We start from the raw sequence: 24339 nt of genomic DNA, 5'->3' as shown, positions 1-24339 counted from the left end.
AATTTTATATAAAACTTCGAATAGTAATTTTTTCCCCATGACTTATTATACCAATTATTTGACAACTTTTTACAAAAAAAGGCACCCAATTTTGGTCAAGTTAAGGCCTTTTCACACGAGCCAACTTTTTGATCCAACTAGATGAGTCAACTTGAATTGAGTCAACTAGTTGGTTCGTGTGAATAAAAGTTCGATGAGTTGATCCACCAAAAAAGTACGCGAGTAAAAAATGGATCACTGATCCATTTTTGCTGACTCAGCATTTTGATTTGAAAAGTTGGCTCGTGTGAAAAGGCCTTTAATCGTGGTGGTCACTTAGAAGTGTGAAGTTCTAAAAAATCCTGTTAGAATCGTCCCATTAGGATAGACTAAGATTTCCCAAACAACATTAATCACGATAACGACCATTTCAATTTTTGCCAAAAGCCGCCATTTTCGAAGCCTTCTGAACAACAATTGACCCATTTTAACGAAACACAACTGAACCTCTTAACTTAAAACAGTATCAGTCGAAGGCAAAACTCCAAACAACATAAATGAGATAGCCAACGGACATTCCAAAGTCATTTCGAAGGTCCATAATACAAATAGGTTTTCAAATCCCAAGAAAATTGAATAGGGCACCAAAAACAAAACGCTTTTTTCCCTCTTTAGCGATACAAGCGTATAACGCGTACCAGCGCCATCTACGAGAAGAAGGAAAAACGGTCCAACCTTTTTAAATTCTTTTCTTGGCTTCCGTAGTTAGTGCTCCGCGCCAGTAAGGACCAAAATGTTGACGTCTTTCTTTTGGTTTTACGACGCAATACGAGAAGTTGCCAAACTCGTAAAAGAAAACTAGATGGCGCCTAACGCTGCTTTTTATCACTGGGTCCCAAACTAGACGCGGAAGATAAGTTTTTTACAGCCAGCGTTGTGTGTTTTGTTATTATTGTTTTCGTTGTTTCTGACGCGCTTTTTCCAGAAGTTTGAGCTCGATAAAAACTATCGAACAAAGTGTCCCTATTTCTAGTTATTATATACCTGCTCTTTTTTTTGGTAAATTTCGTCTGCTCTTTGTTAAGAATCGTTACTGGCAGTTTTCAATTTAAGAGATTTCGTTCTAATATTTCTTGATTGATGATGCTTTATAATTGAGTGGTTGCAGATGGAAAACCTTAATGGAAACTTTTGGCTTCGAAACTAGTGTTACAGACTATACTCGGTTGCAAAGCCTTTGAGTGTAAACATTCTATTTAGGTTAGCAGAGAATATGTTCGACTCATGATTCCCAGAAGAAAAACCAAGCCTTTCCTCCCTTCACCAGGATCGACGAGAGGGGGAGGCCGGTACAAATTACCCGAAATAAATATATTCCCGGGACCCGGGCCCGTGCACCGTAGGGGCCCCGATTAGAAGCAAACGAGGTATACTTCACGCCTAAAACGTATAGTTATATCCAATAGTTATGGCTTTGAAAATATGAGTTTTGTACAACATTATACTTGAAATTCACTCAAATATTGTCTTAACTATCGTATAAAATTTGTCTAAAAATTTACAAAGGCTAAACCAATATTAAGTCTTTAGCGTTTTTGGGACTTTCAAAAGGTTTTAGCGTTTGCAAAGTCATTAATTATATTTTTAGAAGGTCTACCTGTTTCCAAAGACTATAGTAATTGGCAAATATTATTTTGATCAACGGGGTTTTAAATGTGAATTACTGGTCTTAATTTCTTCCAAATCTTTACTCTCCCTTGAAGAAAGTAGATAAACGACCTCGTAAACGTGGCCGGATTATCCCTGTTTTCATCTCGTTCCGGTGCGACGACAGTGTCGTAGCGTCAGCCTTCTCAGGGCTTTTAGTTGGGGAAATTTTCTTCCGTAATGTCCGCGAAACTTTTAAAAGCGTAGTCCCCTGGAGCTTAAATCGAAGCGAGGCTTAACATTCCCGGCTAGTTCGCTTTCAACGGCCCCAGAATCGATTTTTAATCTAAGAAGATGGTTAACTTTTCGGGAAGCGCGTTTTTGGCTGCCGGCTAAACGAGGTCAGAGGTTATTAAAGGATCTTCTTTCCCCGGATATTGCTAACTCGGGGTCAACTTCCGGTTGAGGACTATTTCCCAGGCCACTTCCCTTCCAAATCGGAAGTACCTATTTTGCCTGATCAATGAACCCGCGGAGAGACCCGAGTCGGCCACTCTCAATCGGAAATACTTTCTCATTCGGGTTGCGTCGACGAAATCCGATCCGGGGACTTTCTCTAATTACCGGCCGTGTACTCCCAGCATCCGAACCCTGGGAATGGTGGCGGCGTTAGTGTACTTATCGGCGCACTTTGCCAAGTGGACGCGGCACGCAACAAGCTCCACGCGTAATTGGATTAAATGAATATATAAACTGTTGATATTGACATTGGATTCATCTCGCAGTCCAAAATAGTAAGCTGATGGTTTCTCCGTCTGTACATTCAAATTCTGGCGTTCAATTTCGGGGCTCTTTTGGTTATTGCGATTACATGTATAAGTGAATAATATTTATGCAACTGTCGGCTCTATCATGGCCACCTGTATTATAAAAAAAGCCCCTGTTATTAGAGATGGCTATGAATCTATCCTATTCTTCGTAAAAAGGTGACTTTAGTGGAGAGCGTGATGCCATCTATTAATGGCAAAAGAAGTTCAAATTCAAAATAGCCAAATGATAACGTCGTCAGAGAACCATTGTAGAGTATTGTATTTAGACAACTTATAATCTATTTAGTAAAATATTGTTTAAAATTACTGTAATTTATGTTATTGACCAATTTACAAATGAGCCAATCAACGCGAGGGGCACCTATAAGTACCCGCCTTTTGGGTCAAAATGTAGCTTAACTATCTAGTTTTTATTTCGACGCTAGCGACATCTGTTGGAAAAAGAGCTACTTGATTTCGAGCTGACACAGTTTTTAAATAGAAACTTCTCCTGCTCGGGGCGGCTTGGAGATTCTGGCCCCCTGGCGGCCGCCAGTTCCACCAGCCGCTTAATCTGCCCCTGGATGTCGGAAATACGAATTAAAAGTGTGCCGTATTGAAGTAAGTTCTCGAGATGAAGAGCGGTTAGTTTCGGAGCTAAGCGGATCTGAGATTGATTAAAAATCTCTTTTAAAGGATTCGGTTTGAAAAGGTGAATTTGATTACTGGAATTTTCCTTTGAAAAACGGAACGTGAATTGGCTTTCCATAAAGTAGGGTTTTAATACTTCTAATAAAGCCTCATCTTTCTTCGTAAGAGGAACAATTTTTATTTCCTTAATATCGCTTAACACCAGTTTAATGGCCAGTTTATCAAGAACGCATAGAAGAAACTAAGAACTTTGTACGATAACATCGTCCCCTGTGGCCATGATCTTGTACTTCTCACAATGGAAACGCCCTAAATATCTGTATTTAGCGCCATCTGGATAATGCAAAAGAGCGATTCTGATTAAAAATTCAAAAATGGTAAGATATTTTTAAAATGAATTAAAACTAAGGTTTAAAATGAAAAATGGGAAAATATTTTTTAAATTAAATTAAATAAAAATATTTTAAATTAAATTAATTTAAATTAAAATAAATAAATAAAGTTTTAAAAATAATTATAATAACAAAAAAATATTAATAAATTATAATTTTAAAGACAGTTAATTCCCAGAGTCTGAGAAGTATAACTTCCTGGTGCCCATATTTAATATTTTCACAGTTCTTAGTTCTATGGGTTCTTGGTTTTATTAGTTATAACTGGCACTCAAACCCACACCAGCTGACTAGGGCCTAAGTGGTGCTTTGGGTATTAGCCTAGCTGATTACTTTAACCGGGTTTTAAGATTTAGTGGTTTACTTTTATTCATATTAGACTGGTTTAAACTGATTAACAATGTAACACTATTAATGTTTTGTTTTATGTTTACTGAAATTAGTCATTTTATATCGATGAAAAGTTAAAAACATTAAAAACCCTTCAAAAGGAATTTATGTTTCAATTTTTTATTTTTCCGATTTGCGGAAAAGTTTCCGGAAATTTTTCCGCATTATATTTTTTCGGAAAATTAACAACACTAGGTACGAGTAATCAGTAAGTTTTGTAAGTACTTTAAAAAATTTCGGAGTTTACCTTTTATTTCCACCCTTTTCATTATGAACTTTTCTACCTTTTCGCGTCTTAGAAGATTTTCAATGACATTATGATGGTCTTGTTGTTAGGGGAGGAATACGTCACCGGCTTCAGTGGCGTCGTACGATGTAGGTCTAAGGGAACCAGTGAGATACCAGCTATTTTAATTTGTTTTAGGGGAAGGAGCTTACTTTTCGATCATGTAGTGGACTGCGAGTTACGTTAAAAACATAGTCTCATTCATAAAGTAACAGGCCCGGACTGGCCCGGGCGGCTAACCGGCGATCGCCCGTCAGATCGGGGCCAACTCAAATTGGAGGCTAAAGTGGAAAAATTTGGCATTAATGGGAAATGAGGCCAACACGATTGCATAGCCGGTGGGGTCAACTACTAGCCAGTCCGGCCCTGTAAAGTAATCCACTCACATAAAGTGGAAGGCTATCAGATAAACTTGTAAACACTTTTCGTACGCAACATCTTGTTTCCTAGGTGTGAAATAAACAAATTAACCTAAAGGAAATGTACAATATCTGGATAAATAAGTCAGTTAATACTCTTCAAAATGTAAAAACAACACCATCGCTCTTCGGACCATATTTATTCACGCCTCAAAAACAAGCTGATCCAATAGGATTATTGTTTCATGCGATTCCATAGGGCCTTCCACTCTATGTCAGTGGGTTACACTATGGTCTAATTCTTCCCAAGTGGAAATAAATACATTTTTCGAAACATGTTTTTCTTTGGAGAGTCCGTTTCGCCATGACAACAATTTCATCCTTATCTTTAAAAAAAAATACACATGTTCAGTAGATTTAGGGCTCATCTGCAGACATTCGAACTGATCCTGCGCATTTCAGAGGGGGTTATCCAAACTGGGTCAAACTTATGTACAAAGAAATCCCTCTAGTCAGCGACTCTTTCGAGGACACATCCGCGTGGTTGCGTTCCGGTTCCGCCCATTAACAGCCGGCGACATGTCCTGGACGAGTGAGAATGACATTGACATACAAGATAGATCCCGTCGATCGCGCACCGTCAACCGCATCCCCCCGAACCACGGATTCCCAGATTCTATCATTCCGGATGTCGGAATCATTTACGTTACTATTACATTTCAGACTAATCTTGATGGTGTAGTGTGTCCAAAATGGTTTTCTATCGTATAGTTCTTAAAGGGGCTATAAATCTCGTCCAAGAAGGATGGTCCCAGAATAATCTCCTATTTTGAATTATCTGATTTTAATAATATAGTGCAGAGGTTCCAAAATGGACAATCTTTGAAATTGTGACTCGACGTTCAAAATGGTGATCTCGACCTTCAAATTTGCCATCTCGACCTTCTTAAACAAATCTGTTTTTCCGATTTCAGATCAGAAAGTAAACGTTACGTTCGCTGTAGCCTAACTGAAAAACCATGAAACCTAAATGTTTTTATTATTTACTACCACGACCACATATAAAATCTGTATCAGATATCTGGTTAATTAACAAATTAAAATTAAAATCAGATCAGATAACATATTGAGATCATTACATCGAATCAAATAAGATAAAGGGTGAAAAATTTTAAAATCGGATCAGTTAACATTGTCAGATGAGTTTATCTAATCAGATAAGATAAAGGGAATAAAAAGTAGATCAGTTTCTCTGCTACGTTAGGCGTACAAAACAAGAGAATGAGACCCGGAACAATTAAGATAAGTGAGTACAAGTTTTATCTATTTCCAAAACATAATATAAATTCAAATTCAAATTCAAATAAAAATTTATTTCGAGCTTTTTTTCATTTAGTTAGAGGGCCAAGTCAACTTGCGACTTATAGCCCTCTTGTAATAGACAATGATTTAATATATGTCAGAAGTTAAATAATAACACAAAAAAAAATGAACAAGTAAACAAGAAAAGAAAAACAAAAGCCAACAAGGTAAAAGTGAAGTGCAATAAAAAAGGGGATTAATAAAAAAAAAACGGAATAAAACCAAACTGAATAAAAAAAAAAATAAGAATCGAGTAATAAAACCGAGAAAATGATCATCAAATTATGTGAATAATAAACAAAACTTTCAAATATAAAAACCGTAGATTATTCGTTTTCATAAATTGCTCTTTTGAGGGTTTTCTTGATTTCGGTTTCAGTTTTTAGGTTGGTGATTTTATGGTAGTATAAATTAAATAATTGAACCCCGGCGTAAAATATAGATGTTAATTTTTTGGTTGTCTTGCAAAAAGGAGTTTCTAATAATTTATCTGATCTTGTTGGTTTTTTAATGTTATGTGTTTTAAAAAGGTTATCTGGCTTGAACTTTATACTTTTATAAATGAAACATAAACTCGCAAATTTATAGATTTGTGTTTAGCTTTTTTATCCCTTTTCATAATGGACTAATCTATTTTTTTGCTCATTTTATCATCCTTTGCAATGCAGTCCATAGCCGTGGTTCCTTTTAACTTAGAATTTCTTCTATAGACCCTAGGCCGTATAATAAAGGGCAAATTATTATGTCATCAACGTATAACTTGGTTAATATTGTTATTAATCAATGGTTCAAAAGTCGCTTGATGACTTAGGCCTAGCTGATTATTATTATTATTATTATTATTATTATTACGGTGCCATGCGTGTAGACAGTTATTGGAGCGTTTTATTTTCGTTGTGAATTTGTCGGAGTTTCGCCACTGGCGCTTTTGCCGGTATAACATAAAAAGTTTAAGGAAACAAGACATATAAAAAATAAATAAAATACTAATAAATTATTTACTAAGTAAAATAGCTTTATTAAAAATAACCCTTTGTTGTCTCTAGTCGTTACGTACTAGATTAAGTACTTTAAAATTTATTTTATAATAAAAAAAATTACAGTAAATGGAGTAATTTAATATTTTATTTATATTAATTACAAAGTAATTCTTTAAAATCTATGCCACATAAATCCATCCAATATAAAGAAACCACTATTTTGGAACATTCACACTTTTTAAGTCGCCTTTTCCATTTGATAAACTTTTAAAGCCTTAGAACAACTGTCGGCTCTATCATTACTACCTGTATTATGATAAGTCCCCTGTTTTTAGAGATGGCCGTGAATCTATCCGAATCTTCGAAAAAAACGACTTTAGTGGAGAACGTGGTGCCATCTATTAATGAAAGCTAAGATTCAAAATAGCCTAATGATAACGTCGTCATAGAGCTATTGTAGAGTATTATATTTAGACAACTTATACTACCCTTAGTAGACTTTAACCTAAATTATATACCCCATATAAAATATATTGTTCAAAATTACTATAATTTAAGTTATTGTAAAATTAAAAAAGGAGAAAATCAACGCTAAGGGTACTTTTATGTCCCGCCTTTTGGATCAAAATGTATCTTAAGCATCTTGTTTCATTTCGACGCTAGCGACATCTGTTGAAAAAATAGTTACTTCAGGTCCAGCCGACACTTCCTTTAAGGTTGAGATATACGTAGCCCTAGTTCGGATTTTGGTTGTTAATAATTACTTTAATTTAAGTTATTATCAAATTAAAAACGAGCCAATCAACGCGTGGGGTACTTTTACTTTTGTGTCAAAATATTGCTTTAATATCCTATTTTGATTTCGACGCTAGCGACATCTGTTGAAAAAGAGCAACTTCACGTCGAGCCTACATTTGCCTTAAAGGCCTAGGTTTTATTCCTTTAAGTATACTTCCCGCCGCGCAAATATCCTGGTGGTAGGCCAACGTGTTGTGCGGTTGGCCTACCACCAGGATATTTGCGCGGCGGAAAGTAAACCTATGGGAAAACAGGCAGAAGAAAACCTAGGCCTTTAAGGTTGTTTAATTTAAGCTTCGTCAGACGGTGAAGCGAGGTTCCCGTAACTAGCCATATTGTTAGTTGGGAACTCGCGCCTTTTGTTGGTCGAGATGTCAACCCCAACCTCCCCCCGCCAAATAGCTTTTCCGTCGCTGGAGCTCGTCACGCCTAAATAAAGTCTCTCCTTTCTTCCGAAGCCCACAAATTTCTCGCCAGCCCCCTCTATCGGGCAAGATTTCCATGCTGCTTATTTTCCCTTACTTTGCCGCTTTCTTAAGACCAATTCGAAGAGGTATCGCTACGAACTTCCGAGTCCGTATAGAAATTTTTGGAAAGCTTTTTTCCTCTTCAATGGGAATTTCTGGAATTTTTTCTTCTTTTTCCGGGAAATTCTCTTTAAAGATAAGGTGGTTTTGAAAGGTTTTATTTCATAAGTTGATTTATTTATTTTATTTCGAGCTAAGAATTTTACGGCTGGGTTTTATCGTATTTTTTTCTTTTCTTTAAAAGGAAGTGACACCTCGAATATTTCCGCTTTTAATGAATAATTTGAAAAACGGGTTCAGCTAAAAGTAACATAAGTTTGATGGCTCAGACATTTTCTTTAGGAGTCAGAAATCCATAATTCGAAAACTTAGGACTCCACGTGGGCTTTACTTTGTCTTTATTTGACATGGCAAAAAGTGTCAAACTTAAATTCAGCCGATCCAATCGTGCACTTTAATGCTGAAGTATTTATAGGGGCGCCATCTACACCAGTGTTATGTAGAAATTGGCAGGGTCCCACTCAAATCTTCAATTTTTTTATAGGAAAAATATAATTATTTTTCTAAAAATATAGGACTTTATAGGACTATTTATACAAAATTATAGGATTTTATAGGACTATATATTCTATTTCATTTACTAACTTTATGAATTTAAAAACAAAATCTATATTTAGATAAATAAATCTTTGATTTTCACTTAAAAAATAGAAACTATTTAACCATTTTGTCACAAAAATATACTAGTAGCTAACCATAACAAAAGTATATACTAGAATGACTTGGTATAGGAATTTATCCTATAGCTAAATTTAGCAATTTAACCTAGTGCCTGGATTTAAAATGGGTAAAATATCAAAATTATAGGATTTTATAGGACTTTTGGGGGATTTTGCTAAAAATATAGGATGTTATAGGAATTATAGGACCGATGGGGTCCCTGAATTGGGGAAAAGGAAATATATTTTAAGCGCCAGTCACTGTGTTTGACCAATTACTCTTACTGAAGTGTGCTCTACGCGTTAGTTTAGTACAAGGGTGACCAGATATTTAAATTGATGGATCCAAGCGTTTTTCTCAAAAATGACGTGACGGAAAATTGTGAAATTATCAGGGTATATACAACGCAGAGTAATCAATTTTAACGGTAGGTCGCAGACAAAAAGTGTCAATGAGAAAGTTGAAGATCATATTGAAAAAAGTAAGAATACAAATTTGGTTTTGGGGGCTTGAAAGACGAAAAGTTAGCCGTAAGGAGGCAAATCAAAATGAAAGCTAAGGAGTTGAACTGTGGTTAAGCCGCTTAAAAAGTGTTAGAAGTGGTTTTGTAATTGAAATTATTCCGTTTTCATCACTGCAGTTAGCGCCATCTAGGGTATATAAAATAATTGAAATCGAACCACTAATGGCTTCGTGCTAAATGTTCGTTTCCTTATAAACAATCTATTTATCAAACTGGGTAAATATATATTAAACGTCGAAATTTGGGTAGATTTAAAGCAAATATAGGCTGAATAATGTAAAATTGCAAAATTTTAAGCAAAGTTATAAACATTTTTCGGAAAATTGATAGAGATTTCGGAAAAATTTATAAATTTATGTGAATTTCGTTAAAGTTGAATAAATTGTGGAAATTTAGTCAAATTCGAAATATTCTGGTAATTTTGGGTAAAATTTAGTAAATACGTGTAAAATTGGTAAATTAATGTAAATTGGATATAATCGTGTAACTTGGATAAAATTAGATCAAGTACTCCAAATGGGATACATATCGGATAAGGTCTTATAAATGATTGGATAAAATCGTTTTAGTTTCGAAAACTTTCCCAATTTGTTTCAATTTAGTAAAATTGAATAAATTCGGGCAAGATTTAGTAAAATTTCTTAAATTCGCGCAAATTGTGGAAATTCGTTTGCCCTCTAACGCCTTTGTAACAAACCAGATTTATACTAAAATATTTGAATTTGAATTTGAATTTGAGTTCCATGTCACATTCTTTACGCCAACAGTTATATCTCAATCAGAGCACTCTTTATGCTGATTTTATAGATGGATGTTAATCCTGTTAACATGGTTCAATGTTTGAAAGATATAGTAGAATTATAAATATTTTTTTTCCGCGTGATCTACTTCAACTCATCATTTTTTATACAGCCTTTTTGTGACAAAAATGGTTTCTCAAGTGTTATACTTCGCCCCTCTTAGATACTAGGCCCGAGAAAAGCATTAGATTATATTTTTCCCAACCCATTAAAAATTTCTTTCTCTTAGAATATTATAGAATATAAAACGTGTGTCTACTACACTTGCTTTAAATGATAAATTACAAGTTATTCTTACCAAATATTTCTTCCACCTTTTGCAAAACATATTATGTTAATATCATACATATGCTCTCGAAAATCTACAGAAACTTCCACGAATGAAGGTAATTTTACTTTAAGTATTTATTTAAAACTTTGGGCCACGTTAACTTGATTTACTGCCATCTTGAATTTCCGATATCAGCAGAAAGAGCGCTGTGATTTGGTTTTAATTGTTGGCCAAAAGCGAGCGGCCAAAAAAAGTGACGCGGAACTCACGATAGCGCTAATTATATTAAACGTAATTCATTGCCAATACTATTTATATCAAACACAAAATCCTAAATCCCAAAATTAGATATGTAACGTATATTTACCCAATTTACTAAATCCAAATTTACCCAATTTCCCAACTTTATTTTTGTTAATCCAATTTTACCCCACTTTACAATAATTTACCGAATTTCACACAAAATTTGCCCAAATTTACACAATTTCACTAAAGCTTACACGAATTTTTGCAAATTTACGAAACTAAAACAACTTTATCCAATTTTATTCCCAGTTACATGATTGCAACAAATTTGCCAATGATGCAACTACTTACTAAAGTTTACCCAAAATTGCACGAAATAGTTGATTTTATGAAATGTCTTTACGCTTGCCGAACTTGTGGAAATGTTGCCCTGGAATAGTTCAGCCAATGTCTAAGAATGAGTTCATAAGCTCTTTAGAGGGAGAGATAACGGATACACAGCTGAGGCAGGGAGGCAACATTTCAACAAGATGGCCCAGGTTTTTTATAAAAATGTATAAAATTTTATAAATTTTCGTAAAATTTTATGATTTTATATAACTTTCCCAAAATATCACAAAATTTACATTATTTGGCCTATATTTTCTTTACTTCTAACCAAATTTAGACATTTAATATAATTTTTCTCAAATTTAGATATTTCAAATAAATTTAAAATTACAAATTCACATAATTACCCAATTTAATTATATGTACCCAAATTTAACCAACTTTGTTTTTTTTTAACAAAAACATTGTCTTTGAAAATTATAAATATTTCATAGGGAAAATTACTGATTTAGTATTTTAGGCTTTTTTAGCCAATTGACAAATGTTACTCTTTGTAAATTGACAAATTTAACTTATTGTAAATTGACAAAAATATTGTAAATTGACAAATTTAACTTATTGTAAATTGACAAATTTAACTTATTGTAAATTGACAAATTTAACTTATTGTAAATTGACAAATTTTACATATTGTAAATTGACAATTTTCACTTTTTGTAATTATTATATTCATAAATGTAAATTTTTGCAAATTATTATATTCATAAATGTAAATTTTTGCAAATTATTATATTCATAAATGTAAATTTTTGCAAATTATTATATTCATAAATTTACATTTTTGTAAATTATTATATTCATAAATGTACAATTTTGTAAATTATTATATTCATAAATGTACATTTTTGTAAATTATTATATTCATAAATGTACATTTTTGTAAATTATTATATTCATAAATGTAACTTTTGTAAGTTACAATATTCGTAAATGTAACTTTTGTAAGTTACAATATTCGTAAACGTAACTTTTGTAAGTTACAATATTCGTAAACGTAACTTTTGTAAGTTATTATATTCATAAATGTAAGTTTTTATATTCATAAATGTAAATTGTTGATTATTATATTCATAGATGTAACTTTTGTAAGTTACAATATTCGTAAATGTAAATTTTGTAAGTTACAATATTCGTAAATGTAACTTTTGTAAGTTACAATATTCGTAAACGTTACTTTTGTAAGTTACTATATTCATAAATGTAAATTTTTGTAAATTATTATATTCATAAATGTAAATTTTGTAAGTTACTATATTCCTAAATGTAACTTTTGTAAGTTACTATTTTCATAAATTTAACTTTTGTAAGTTACTATTTTCATAAATTTAACTTTTGTAAGTTACTATTTTCATAAATTTAACTTTTGTAAGTTACTATTTTCATAAATGTAACTTTTGTAAGTTACTTTAATCATAAATGTAACTTTTGTAAGTTACTTTAATCATAAATGTAACTTTTGTAAGTTACTTTAATCATAAATGAAACTTTTATAAATTGATAAGTTACTAATAGCATTTAAATAAGATTTCTAAATTAATGCAATTTGAATAACTTAGTTGTTTAATAATTTTTAGTTTTAGAAAATTATATATTGTTATTTTATTCTTTATATTTTCTTTCCACTAAAGCATATCTTTCAATTCCAAGTTTCTTTCCGTTTATGTTAGTTCACAGATATCGCTCGGCTCAATTTAACTTGTCAGTGAAACGAACTTTCCCAGGGCCATTGTTTCCGTTTGTCTTCGGGCGGAAAAATGGCGTGAATGGTACTATGCATCCAAACAAATACAAAGCTAAGTCTATCGCGGCCCATTCGTTATCATTACACGATGGAGCGGAAATAAACGAACTGAGGTTGGTATTTGGCATTTGACATTTACTCACGGGCAATCAAACAACAACAACAACAACTTGGACAATTTTTGCCGGAAATTCCCGCTGTTTGAACCATCCTACAGGGTCGCTGAAATTCCAAATACAATTTTATGGGTTTTTCTCTATAATGTAACGTATTGTATGTATGAGAAAACCATAAAAAAATACTCTTGTAAAACGAAAAACAATCTAAACTTAAAGCAAGTGTCGGCTCGACCTGAAGTAACTTCTTTTTTCAAAAGATGTCGCTAGCGTCGAAATGAAAAAAGATGTTCAAGATACATTCGGACCCAAAAAGCGGGATATAAAAGTACCCCTTGAGTTGATTGGCCATTTGTAATTTTAATAATAACTTAAATTATAGTATTTTTTAACAATATGTTTTATATGGGATGTATAATTTAGGTTTAAGTCCACTAAATAGAGTATAAGTTGTATTATTCTACAATGGTTATCTAACGACGTTATTGTTTCGCTATTTCGAATTTTAGCTTCCTTTGCCATTAATAGATGGCACCACGCTCTCCAGCAAAGTTGTTTTTCGAAGAACCGATGAGATTCATGGCTTTTCTAATAACAAGGGCCTTATCACAATGCAGGTGACAATGATAGAGCCGCCACTTGCTTTAAAGCAACTGTCTGCTCTATCATTGCCACCTGTATTATGAAAAGGCCCCTGTTATCAGAGATGGCCATGAATCTATCCGAATTTCGAAAAAAATTACTTTCGTGGAGAGCGTGGAGCCATCTATTAATGGGAACGGAAGCTAAAATTCGAAATAGCGAAACAATAACGTCGTCAGAGAGCCATTATAGAGCATTATATTAAGACAACTTTTAATCTACTTAGTAAACTTTAACATAAATTATATATCCCATATAAAATATATTGTAAGCAATTACTATAATTGAAGTTATTGACAAATTTACAAACGAGCCAATCAACGCGAAGCGTACTTTTATGTCTCGTTTTTTGGGTCAAAATGTAGCTTCAGTTTATTGTTTTGATTTCAATGCTAGCGACATCTGTTGAAAAAAGAGCTACTTCACCTAGAGGCGACACTTGCTTTAACACTTGCCTCTCTATTGATAAAGGTCCGTAATTTCGTAAGCATATTCACACAAACCAACATTTTCGCAAAATATTATTTATGCAGAGCTAAATGACAATATTAATATTATAATCCTTTATAAAATTTAATTCGACATATTTTGTAGTAAAAGTGGTCTTGCTTTAAGAATTACGACTAATTTTGTTCGTCCTTAAACGCTCGATATTGGGCAAAAAATGTTGGCTCTTGGGAATGAGCCTTTAATCATTTAATTTCGCGCATGGATAAAAATAATATGTCTAGAGAATAGCTTTTTCCTTTGTGTATTTATGTGGAAAAAGCGATGATGAAAATTTATTTAGAATAAAAATATAGAATCCATGGGATTTGTGGAATTTCAAGATTTTTCATTAAATGTCCAACTCAAGAATAAATTTTACATAACTTCCCGATATAGAGATTTTTCTCCAAATAATGAGTTTTTATTATGATTTTTACAGATTGCTACTGCGATTGCGATTTTTACGAGGTTTTTAGGATTTTTCGTTACATTCAATATCGATTTCTTTTAAGAAACTTCTCAGTTTTAAGATTTTCAGTGCATTTTTATATTTAGCGTGAGTTCTTCAAATTCAATTGAATTTAAAAACAAATTATCAGGGTTTTAAGATTTTCAGTGCATTTTTAGATTTATCGTTACTTCTTCAAAATTAATAGAATTTAAAAACCAATTATCAGGGTTTTAAAATTTTCAGTGCATTTTTAGATTTATCGTTACTTCTTCAAAATTAATAGAATTTAAAAACCAATTATCAGGGTTTTAAGATTTTCAGTGCATTTTTAGATTTATCGCTACTTCTTCAAAATTAATAGAATATAAAAACCAATTATCAGGGTTTTAAGATTTTCAGTGCATTTTTAGATTTAGCGTGAGCTCTTCAAATTCAATTGAATTTTAAAACAAATTATCAGGGTTTTAAGATTTTCAGTGCATTTTTATATTTAGCGTGAGCTCTTCAAATTCAATTGAATTTAAAAACAAATTATCAGGGTTTTAAGATTTTCAGTGCATTTTTAGATTTAGCGTGAGCTCTTCAAATTCAATTGAATTTAAAAACAAATTATCAGGGTTTTAAGATTTTCAGTGCATTTTTAGATTTAGCGTGAGCTCTTCAAATTCAATTGAATTTTAAAACAAATTATCAGGGTTTTAAGATTTTCAGTGCATTTTTAGATTTAGCGTGAGCTCTTCAAATTCAATTGAATTTAAAAACCAATTATCAGGGTTTTAAGATTTTCAGTGCATTTTTAGATTTTTCGTTACTTCTTCAAAATTAATATATGAGGTTCAATATTTTCAATGCTTTTTCGGACTTAACGTTAGATTTTAAAATTGAATAAAATGATTAAAATATTAAGGATTTTCATTGTATTTCTGGATTTACCACCTACGATTGTAAATTTATCGAATATTTGTCAAATGTTTAAATCGAAACTGAGGTTCCTAATGGACTCTGTTATAAGCTTAGATGTTGTAATGACTCGATTTTAATACGTCTCTTCTAGAGATGAGTCTGTGGCTTACCCGACCCGACCCGACCCGACCCGAGCCAGCCTCGAGTCGAGGGTCGGGTTTTCGATATCGAAGATTTTGGCGGCTCGGCTCGGGTCGGGTTTTAATTTTGTAAATTTTAATAGGGCCGGGTCAGGTTTTCGAAATAAATAATTTTGACGGGCCGGGCCGGGCCGGGTCGGGTCGGGTTTTAATTTTGTAAATTTGAATAGGGTCGGATCAGGTTTTCGAAATAAATAATTTTGGCGGGTCGGGTCGGGTTTTCAAAATAAATAATTTCGGCGCGGCGGGTCGGGTTTCAATTTTGTATATTTTAATCGGGTCGGGTCGGGTTTTCGAAATAAATAATTTCGGCGGGCCGGGTCGGGTCGTGTTTCAATTTTATATATTTTAATCGGGTCGGGTCGGATTTACGAAATAAATAATTTATCCGGTTCCGGTTTTAATTTGGTATATTTTAATCGGGTCGGGTCGGATTTACGAAATAAATAATTTCTCCGGGCCGGGTTTTAATTTGGTATATTTTAATCGAGTCGGTTCAGATTTTAGAAATAAATAATTTTGGCGGGCCGGGTCGGGTCGTGTTTCAATATTGTATATTTTAATCGGGTCAGGTCGGATCGGACTTTAAAACTAGCCGGCTCGACTCATCTCTAGTTTCTTCTCAACCGATAAAAAGAATCGGGTATTCGCTAGCCGTATTAATATTGAAGAATGAGGACCTGAGATTGCGAGGATTAACGGCAGCCGATAACCACCACTGACAATCAAGCCTGTCGCGCCCCTCAACAGATATTATCGGAAAAAGCTATGACAAAACATGACCGCTATTCCGCGAGATGTATTGACCATATGATATTAATGACAGCGTAGACGCCATTCATTTAAGAGTATTGTATTCGAGAAAGAGTAATGAAACACGCCATCTCCCGGGGAAAAATATTTTCTACGCGTAAAAGAAAGCAGTGGGACGAACTATTCTGATGTCATGTTTCTTGAAGGCAACAACTATTACTTTTTAACGCGAATATTTTAATAGTGATGCATTTTTGAGTTCTTGTTATAAATAACCTAACAAAAAATATTTAATAAAAATTACAAAAACCTTGACGTCAAGTCAAGTTCGTGACATATTAATAAATCATAATTTTTCCCTGACAGGTTTATTCATATGAGCCTTTTTCCTGGCGGGTAAAGAATGTGAACTAAACAGCGGCTTGTTTGTGATAAAATACGTCTTAAAGGGGGTACCTATATAAAGTTAGATTTTTATGATTGACCACCGAATTTCACAGTGGCGCGACTCAAATCGTAGCTCGTGTTAGTAGTGACCTTTTCAATGCAGAATATAATACGTATAAGAAATGATTCCTCCGAAACAATTTACTAATTTACTAAATAAACCATTCACTAATTTATCCATGAAACAATTTGGTAATTTACTAACGAATGCTTATTTACAAACAAATCAATTTGGTAATTTACTATCGAATGCTTATTTACTAACGAAGCAATTTACTAATTTAATAATAGAGCTATTTACTAATTTACTAATAAACCTATTTACTAATAAAGTTATATACTAATTCACTAATAAAGCTATTTATTAATGAAGTTATTTACAAATTCACTAAAGACTCGAGTTACTAATGAAGCAATTTACTAAATTTACTAAAGACCCGATTTACTAATGAAGCAATTTACTAAATTTACTAAAGACTCGATTTACTAATGAAGCAATTTACTAAATTTACTAAAGACCCGATTTACTAATGAAGCAATTTACTAAAGCAGAAATTTACTAAAGCCGAAATTTACAAATGAAGCTACTTGGTAATTTACTAAAGATGCAATTTACTAAAGACGCAATTTACTAATGAAGCTACTTAGTACTTTTCTAACGAAGCTATTTACTAATTAACTAAATGTGTAAATATCTGATTCCTGGTTACGACGCCACCTCAAAATATAAGTCGAAACGACTCCTACCTGAACCAATCCGATGTTGTCGGCGTTCCAAACGATAAGCGGTATCCCCAGATATCCAATGAGTTGCATGACGTATTGCGATGACGCGGCGCTGTTGATGACGGGATCGGTGAAGTACAAAATGGTGACCACTTCCTTGGGCAGCAACTCGTCGCACAGGACGGCCAGGATCTCGTCTGGCGACGGGGTCAAGTTCATAAAGACCACTTTGGCGGCGTTCAGAGTGTAGTACTCGGTGAAGTTGAACAGGCGACGCGTCGTAATGTCCTTGACGGCTTTGACGATCATGCTGGCGTACTTCCGCCTCACGGTGGTCATCATGGAATGCGGCATGATGGCGCCGAAGTTGAGCTCGATTGGTTTGGGGAAATCTCGGACGCGACCAACGGCCATGACCAGGAAGACACCGGACGCCACGAACATGAGCAACAGGATAGACCGCATCGTCGATTTCCGCCTCGTTCACTTCCGGTCTTAGAATGTATTTTGAGAATAATCCCGCAAGTCTTACGTCATATCTCGTATTTATTTAGTTTTTATTAAACTGCAATTAAAAAACCATTTAAATTGGTCAATAGTTTTATGCGACAAATAAAAAAAAATTAGTTATGTAGAAACAAGGGGTGCTCACGCTTGATTTGAAATGGTAAATTTGTTTGCCTTTACGTTTCAAGGGTCTGTCACCGACGTCACGATTTTAAGAAGTTGTTTATTTTATGTCCTCGGACTATATTTGCTCTGACTTTTGCCGTACCCAAGCAATGTATTTTTGATATATTTATTAGCATTCTTTATAACACCTGAGGCGCTAATCGAATGTTTTAGTGACGTCGTCATCAGACCCTGTCACTTTCATCTCGTCTCTTATTTGAAGGCTTTAAAAAGGGCTGCGCGAGCACACCTATATTAGCGTGATGTAGAAACAGTGTTGCCTAGTAAAAGCTTGGATTAATAATAGTGTTACCTGGATATACCACTTCGATAAAACAAATGGCTTTTACGATCCCCGCACCGCGTAGTGGGAAATTCTTGAAACTACCGTAACAAACTAGAAACCTCGTGCTCTTAATACTAGGCCTAAAAACGTGTTTTGATATAATTGTTTTGAGCCTATCTTGAATAATTTCTACATCGCGAATACGTGCACCGTTTAACACCCATTTCAATATAAAAACCAATTTGTAATTCACTTTTCAAACTAGAAATAATGCGTAACTTAATGATACGAGACATACGCGTACGGTTAAGCCTAACCATGGAATAACTGGCCTAACCGCCGATATTTTCAAAATCCCATTGCAAGAGCAGAACCCGTAACAAACGGAAACGGATTTCTAACGACTTCCGTCGAAAACATATCGTCGTGTTCTCATTTATTCCCCTTCGCAAATGCGCATCGGCGGACCCGGCGAAATGCACGCGTTTACTGTATTATTATATATCCAGGTAACGCTATTATTAATCCAACGTAAAAGTATGTTAGCATCATAAAAGCGATAGCAGTGTTGCCAATGACGGAATTTCTATTTCCCGCCAAATGTATAATTATAAATTATTATTTTGCTGAATATCGATTCTGAATCCTAAATAACAGTTGACAAGGACTATAAAATTAGACATAAACCTATGAATAATTTTATTTTATCACGAACTTGAGTCAACAGTGCGTAAATCGTAAGGTCGATGATAAACATGCACATGCGCAGAGTGAGGGACGCATTTTTAGTTAATTTAAATTGTTTTTTTCGATTATGGTTTTGGGTACCTATAGATCCCCTGCGAACATATAACACTAAATAGTACCGTTGCCATAAATAAATGCGCATTTTTGGCTTTTAAATATGAATGACTGTACCTTCTTCCGGGTTCCGGAGCGCTGACGATGACGCGCGAGCTAATTGCGGTGGTATAGGGTGTCGTCGCTACCTTATTTCAAAACCAGGTATCTCAAATAATTCGGTTTTGAGTAAAAATAATGATAATTAACGCGTTCGTGTTTCGCTACCTTATTTCTAAAAGCAGGTATCTCAAAAAATTAGTTTTTGAGTAAAAAATTAAAAGGTAAAACAATTTAGTCAAGTTAATGATCATTTAAATTTCAAAACTGTTATATCACGATACCCATTGGGGACCTCAAGGGCACGTAACTTTGGGCCCTTGATTTCTCAGCGACCACTGAGGCGAAAAATATAAACGGTACGTCAATTAATGGGTGATTAATTTTTTCTCTCAATCGCGATATTAATAAATTTGGCTGATGTTGAGCTAATATTACGGCTGGGTCGATTGGTTTTAGTCCAGAAGGGAATCTGAAGGGTTTTCGTGGTTTAGGGGAGACCAGACCTCAGCGTTTTAATTAGTCCAAGCTGAAATTGTTTAATGCTTGCTGTCGAAAAAAAAACTTTATGTATAGTAAAAGTGTAAGTTGATACATTTGGCCTATACGGTGTTATACATCAGAAGAGGAAACGAGTAATTACTGTAATTACTACCAAAAAAATATTTGTTATGTCACAAGCAGGTAAACTGTGAAGACTACACAACTTTTACCAAACCGAATTAGTCCAACTAATTGGGCCACCGAACCGAATTGGTCCAACTAATTGGTAGTGATTTAAGTAGTGTGAATATCAAACGTTGGTATACTTTTTGGGGGAACAATAAGCAACTTTTTTCGGGTAGGTGTCCGATTTTTGGGTGTAAAATTTCTTTTAAAAATAATACAACTATTTGAAAAACCAAAGCAATTAAGCTATTTCGTGACGTCACTGACCAGTGAACATTGAAACCTTTAATCAGTAGTTAAAATAGCAGACATAAATAACTTTAACAGGCTAAACCTAATTTTGAAATTTAATACAGAAAACAGTAAAGCAGACGATAATAAAAAAACGTGTTTAGGGGAACCCAAACCGTTAGCCCTCGTGTGGACAATTTTGGTACTATTACGGCCCATTTAAATTGAATTTAAATCAATTGTTTGATGGAAGAGTGTGAACCACCCAGAGTGACCAATTAATTGGTATATCGAATATGAACAACTAATTTTTCACCAATAAAATGGTTCTTCAGATTAACTAGTGTAAACAGGGGTTGGTTCGAGCCTACATTTACTTACAGGGGAACGGCCAAGCTTTTCCAAATATGGCCTTATCAAAAGATTAACAAGACGTTCAATATACTAACACGTACCTTTTTTTGTCTAGAAAAAATAGCTTTGGGCCCAAAAAATTGAAACGAAAAATAACGCCAGGTGTTTGGGTTTGAATTTTCGCCGCCATCAGGGCTGCCGCCAGCGCCCCCTAACCCCGTAAGAGCGATTTGCGAACTATCCTAACTTTTAAAATCGCGCAATTTAGGCTTAGGTCTCTTATAACTGGAACGCGCCGCGCGTGCCAATCAAATTTTTCGCGTCTTCAGCAGCGCCACGGCCAACTTTGATCACGCGCTTTTCGCGCTACTATGGCCAACACATTCGTCGAAATTCCGCGAGCAAGGATTTCCCCCTATAAACTGTACTATAATGTGTAGGAGGTCAGCGCCACGCTCGGTGGTTATATTGTCTTCAATGTAAAAACTATACTAAAAATAATAATCCGCTAGGGGCGCTGACGTCATACACATCTCTTGCTCATAGGTTAACACAGAAACGTCAACGAATGAGATGGCCGCTGTAGCGCGAGAGATGCGCGAGAAATCAAAGTTGGCCGTGGCAGCGCGCGCTTTGACGTTTGTTTTCTGTTTCACCGACTTCTCACCAGGTGTCGCGGCGGACGCGTGCTTTTCGATTTCCAGAAATTTCTTTATTTTATTAAAAATTATCCACTCAATATTTTTTGATGCGGTTTTCGCCATAAATTTTAGTTTTTAATGGGCTATAGGGCTATCCCCAGTTCACACTATACAATTAATTGGGCCACTTAATTGAAACCAACTAATTGTAAGCAAGAAAATTGAATAGTGTGAACAGAAAAATTGTAACCATTGTTCCAACTTTTTCTGTTCACACTGTACAATTATCTTGCTTACAATTAGTTGGTTTCAATTAAGTGGCCCAATTAATTGTATAGTGTGAACTGGGCTTAACTGGTTAAATCTTGACCGTTCCCCTTTAATCGATGGCTTACTTAACAAAATATTTCTTGGAAAATAGTAAAAAAAAAAGGACCATCTAACACAAATAAGATTAAAGGTTCAAAAAACAAACTTTATTCCGATTTTAATCGAAGTGAACAAAAAGCGTTCTTTTGAAATTGCCCAACACTCGTGAAATAGAAGTTATCCACGCTTCGAAGCGAACCAGTTTTAGAGTAAGCCTTATCCTGTAGCCTAAAAAGGCTAAAATCGCATTTCAATATACCATATATCCCCGATTTCTACTCGGTCGAACCAGCTCAACCCCGACCGAACCGACCAAAGTGAATTTTGGGAAAAGTCTACCGGATATTTTTATTAGTTTCTTATTCGGAATATAGGCGCTGCTGTTTACCGAGGCGCGCGTATGAAGTAATGGAGGGCAGCTCAACTGCGATGTTGGAAAATATTTCGAGGCGATGGATACGCTCCTTACATCTTATATGACCAAAATAACTGAAGTACATGGAAACAGATGAGATTCGGTCGCGCAGAAATCTCGAAAGAGGGATATATCTTAAAGGGATACCAACATGGAAAATTGTAGGTGAAAAATGAAGTACAAAAAGTGATATATTTAAGAAATCTTAATCAGGGGATATATCTTAAAGGGATACCGACTGGAAAATTGTAGGTGAAAAATAAAGTACAAAAAGTGATATATTTAAGAAATCTTAAAGGGCTACCAACAAGAAAATTGTAGGTGAAAAATGAAGTACAAAAAGTGATATATTTAAGAAATCTTAATCAGGGGATATATATTAAAGGACTACCAACTTGAAAATTGTAGGTGAAAAATGAAGCACAAAAATTTATTTATTTCATGAATCCTAAATTGGGGCTGAATCTTAAAAAGATTTCTTTCTGAAATTTCTAGGTTAAAAATTAAGTACAAAAATTTATATAATTAAGAAATATTAATCAGGGGACAAATCCCACTTCCTGTCGGATCTACGGAAAGATTAGCTTAGTAGTTACTACGGTAACCACCTACCCACTTCCTGTTAGATCTACGGAAAGATTAGCTTAGTAGTTACTACGGTAACCACCTACCCACTTCCTGTTAGATCTACGGAAAGATTAGCTTAGTAGTTACTACGGTAACCACCTACCCACTTCCTGTTAGATCTACGGAAAGATTAGCTTAGTAGTTACTACGGTAACCACCTACCCACTTCCTGTTAGATCTACGGAAAGATTAGCTTAGTAGTTACTACGGTAACCACCTACCCACTTCCTGTTAGATCTACGGAAAGATTAGCTTAGTAGTTACCATGGTAAGAAACTAAAGATAGCGCCCTACAGCAACCGATGGAGACCGATGTAAATATAATATTACGATTTTGAAATCAAATTTTGAAATTCCTGCCCTCGTGAAATATCTTGATATAATTTCCGAATTCAGTTCATTGGCATAAAGAAGTAAATAACTCGTGTGGAGTATACCATGACTAATAATGGAGTTGAATAAGAAAATGGGGGTAAAAATGAAAATATAGGAACAAAATTGGGAGAAAAATAGTAGAAAATTAATTATACAATCAGAGAAAACGGTTGTCAAAATTGTTAAAAGGAGGTATAACATTCAAAATAAAGTTGATAACTGATAGAAATAGTCGAAAACTATCTTCGAACAGTGTTGGAAATAAGTATATTTAAAAACTAAGACTGTTTTAAAGACTTCTAAAGGTCAAATATCCACTATTTCCATTTCTTTAAACTTTTGAGTTAAAATATAGATTAATAATAATCAGCTAGGCTAATAACCAAGGCACCACCTTAGGCCTAAGTCATCAAGCGACTTTAGAAGCCATTAATTCAGGTGGCCGGGTTACAATGCGTAGGAGGGTGGTGGCAAGCCCTGCATGCCACGAGATCGAGCCAACAGCTCCCTACACTAACTATTACCGTTAACCTCGACAAGTTTATATGGAAGGGGAAACCGAAGAATTCGGGGGAAAACCCCTTAAACCAGTGGGGAGAGAACTTGCAAACTCAACGCAGAAGGAGTTGTTCCGAGTTTTCACCTAGTGCCACAAGCTGGGATCGAACCCGGCTCCTCTTGCTGCGAGGCGAAAGTGCTAACCACTCCGCCACCCCAGGATATTTAATGACAGAACGTTAAATTATAGGAAAAAATATTGGAACTGCTGTCACCCTGATGTGCTGCTTTTGGAAAAACTGCAAGTTGTTTTAAATACTATTTTAAAGGGCGAACTGATTTTCTAAATAGTTTGAGGGTTTTCCCCTGAGTTATTCGGTTTCCCCTTTCCATAAAAACTTGTAGAGGTTAACGGTAATAGTGAGTGTAGGGAGCGTGGCATGAAGGGCTTACCACCACCCTCCTATCGAATTTAACCCAGCCACCTGGTATAAAGGCCTTATAAGTCGCTAGATGACTTGGGTCTAGGGAGCTGCCTTGGGTATTAGCCTAGCTAATTACTATTACTCTAGTTAGTGCTTCCAACGACTACCTGATCAGGTTAATCAGGTCGTTATTTTCAGATAACTGAAGATAGTCAGTTAATCAAATCAATATTAATCTACTATATTTATCCCTTTCATGTTTTGAACATTAATTGACTC

General features: G+C 34.6%; 1 protein-coding gene across 1 annotated transcript in view; it reads right to left on the bottom strand.

The window, feature by feature from the left end:
- LOC149966212 (glutamate receptor ionotropic, NMDA 2B-like) overlaps positions 1 to 24339 on the bottom strand; it is a 236744-nt gene that overhangs the window by 57602 nt on the left and 154803 nt on the right. Inside the window, exon 3 of the mRNA XM_090171102.1 lies at positions 17620 to 18163. Coding sequence (XP_090027228.1) covers positions 17620 to 18063 — 444 coding nt within the window. The 5' untranslated portion in view covers positions 18064 to 18163. The remainder of the gene's footprint in view (positions 1 to 17619; positions 18164 to 24339) is intronic.

This window comes from Leiobunum rupestre, chromosome 1, assembly GCF_980474605.1.
Source record: "Leiobunum rupestre chromosome 1, qqLeiRupe1.1.hap1, whole genome shotgun sequence".
In the NCBI taxonomy this organism is placed as follows: domain Eukaryota; kingdom Metazoa; phylum Arthropoda; class Arachnida; order Opiliones; family Sclerosomatidae; genus Leiobunum; species Leiobunum rupestre.
This window is presented reverse-complemented; position numbering and strand designations above follow the sequence as displayed.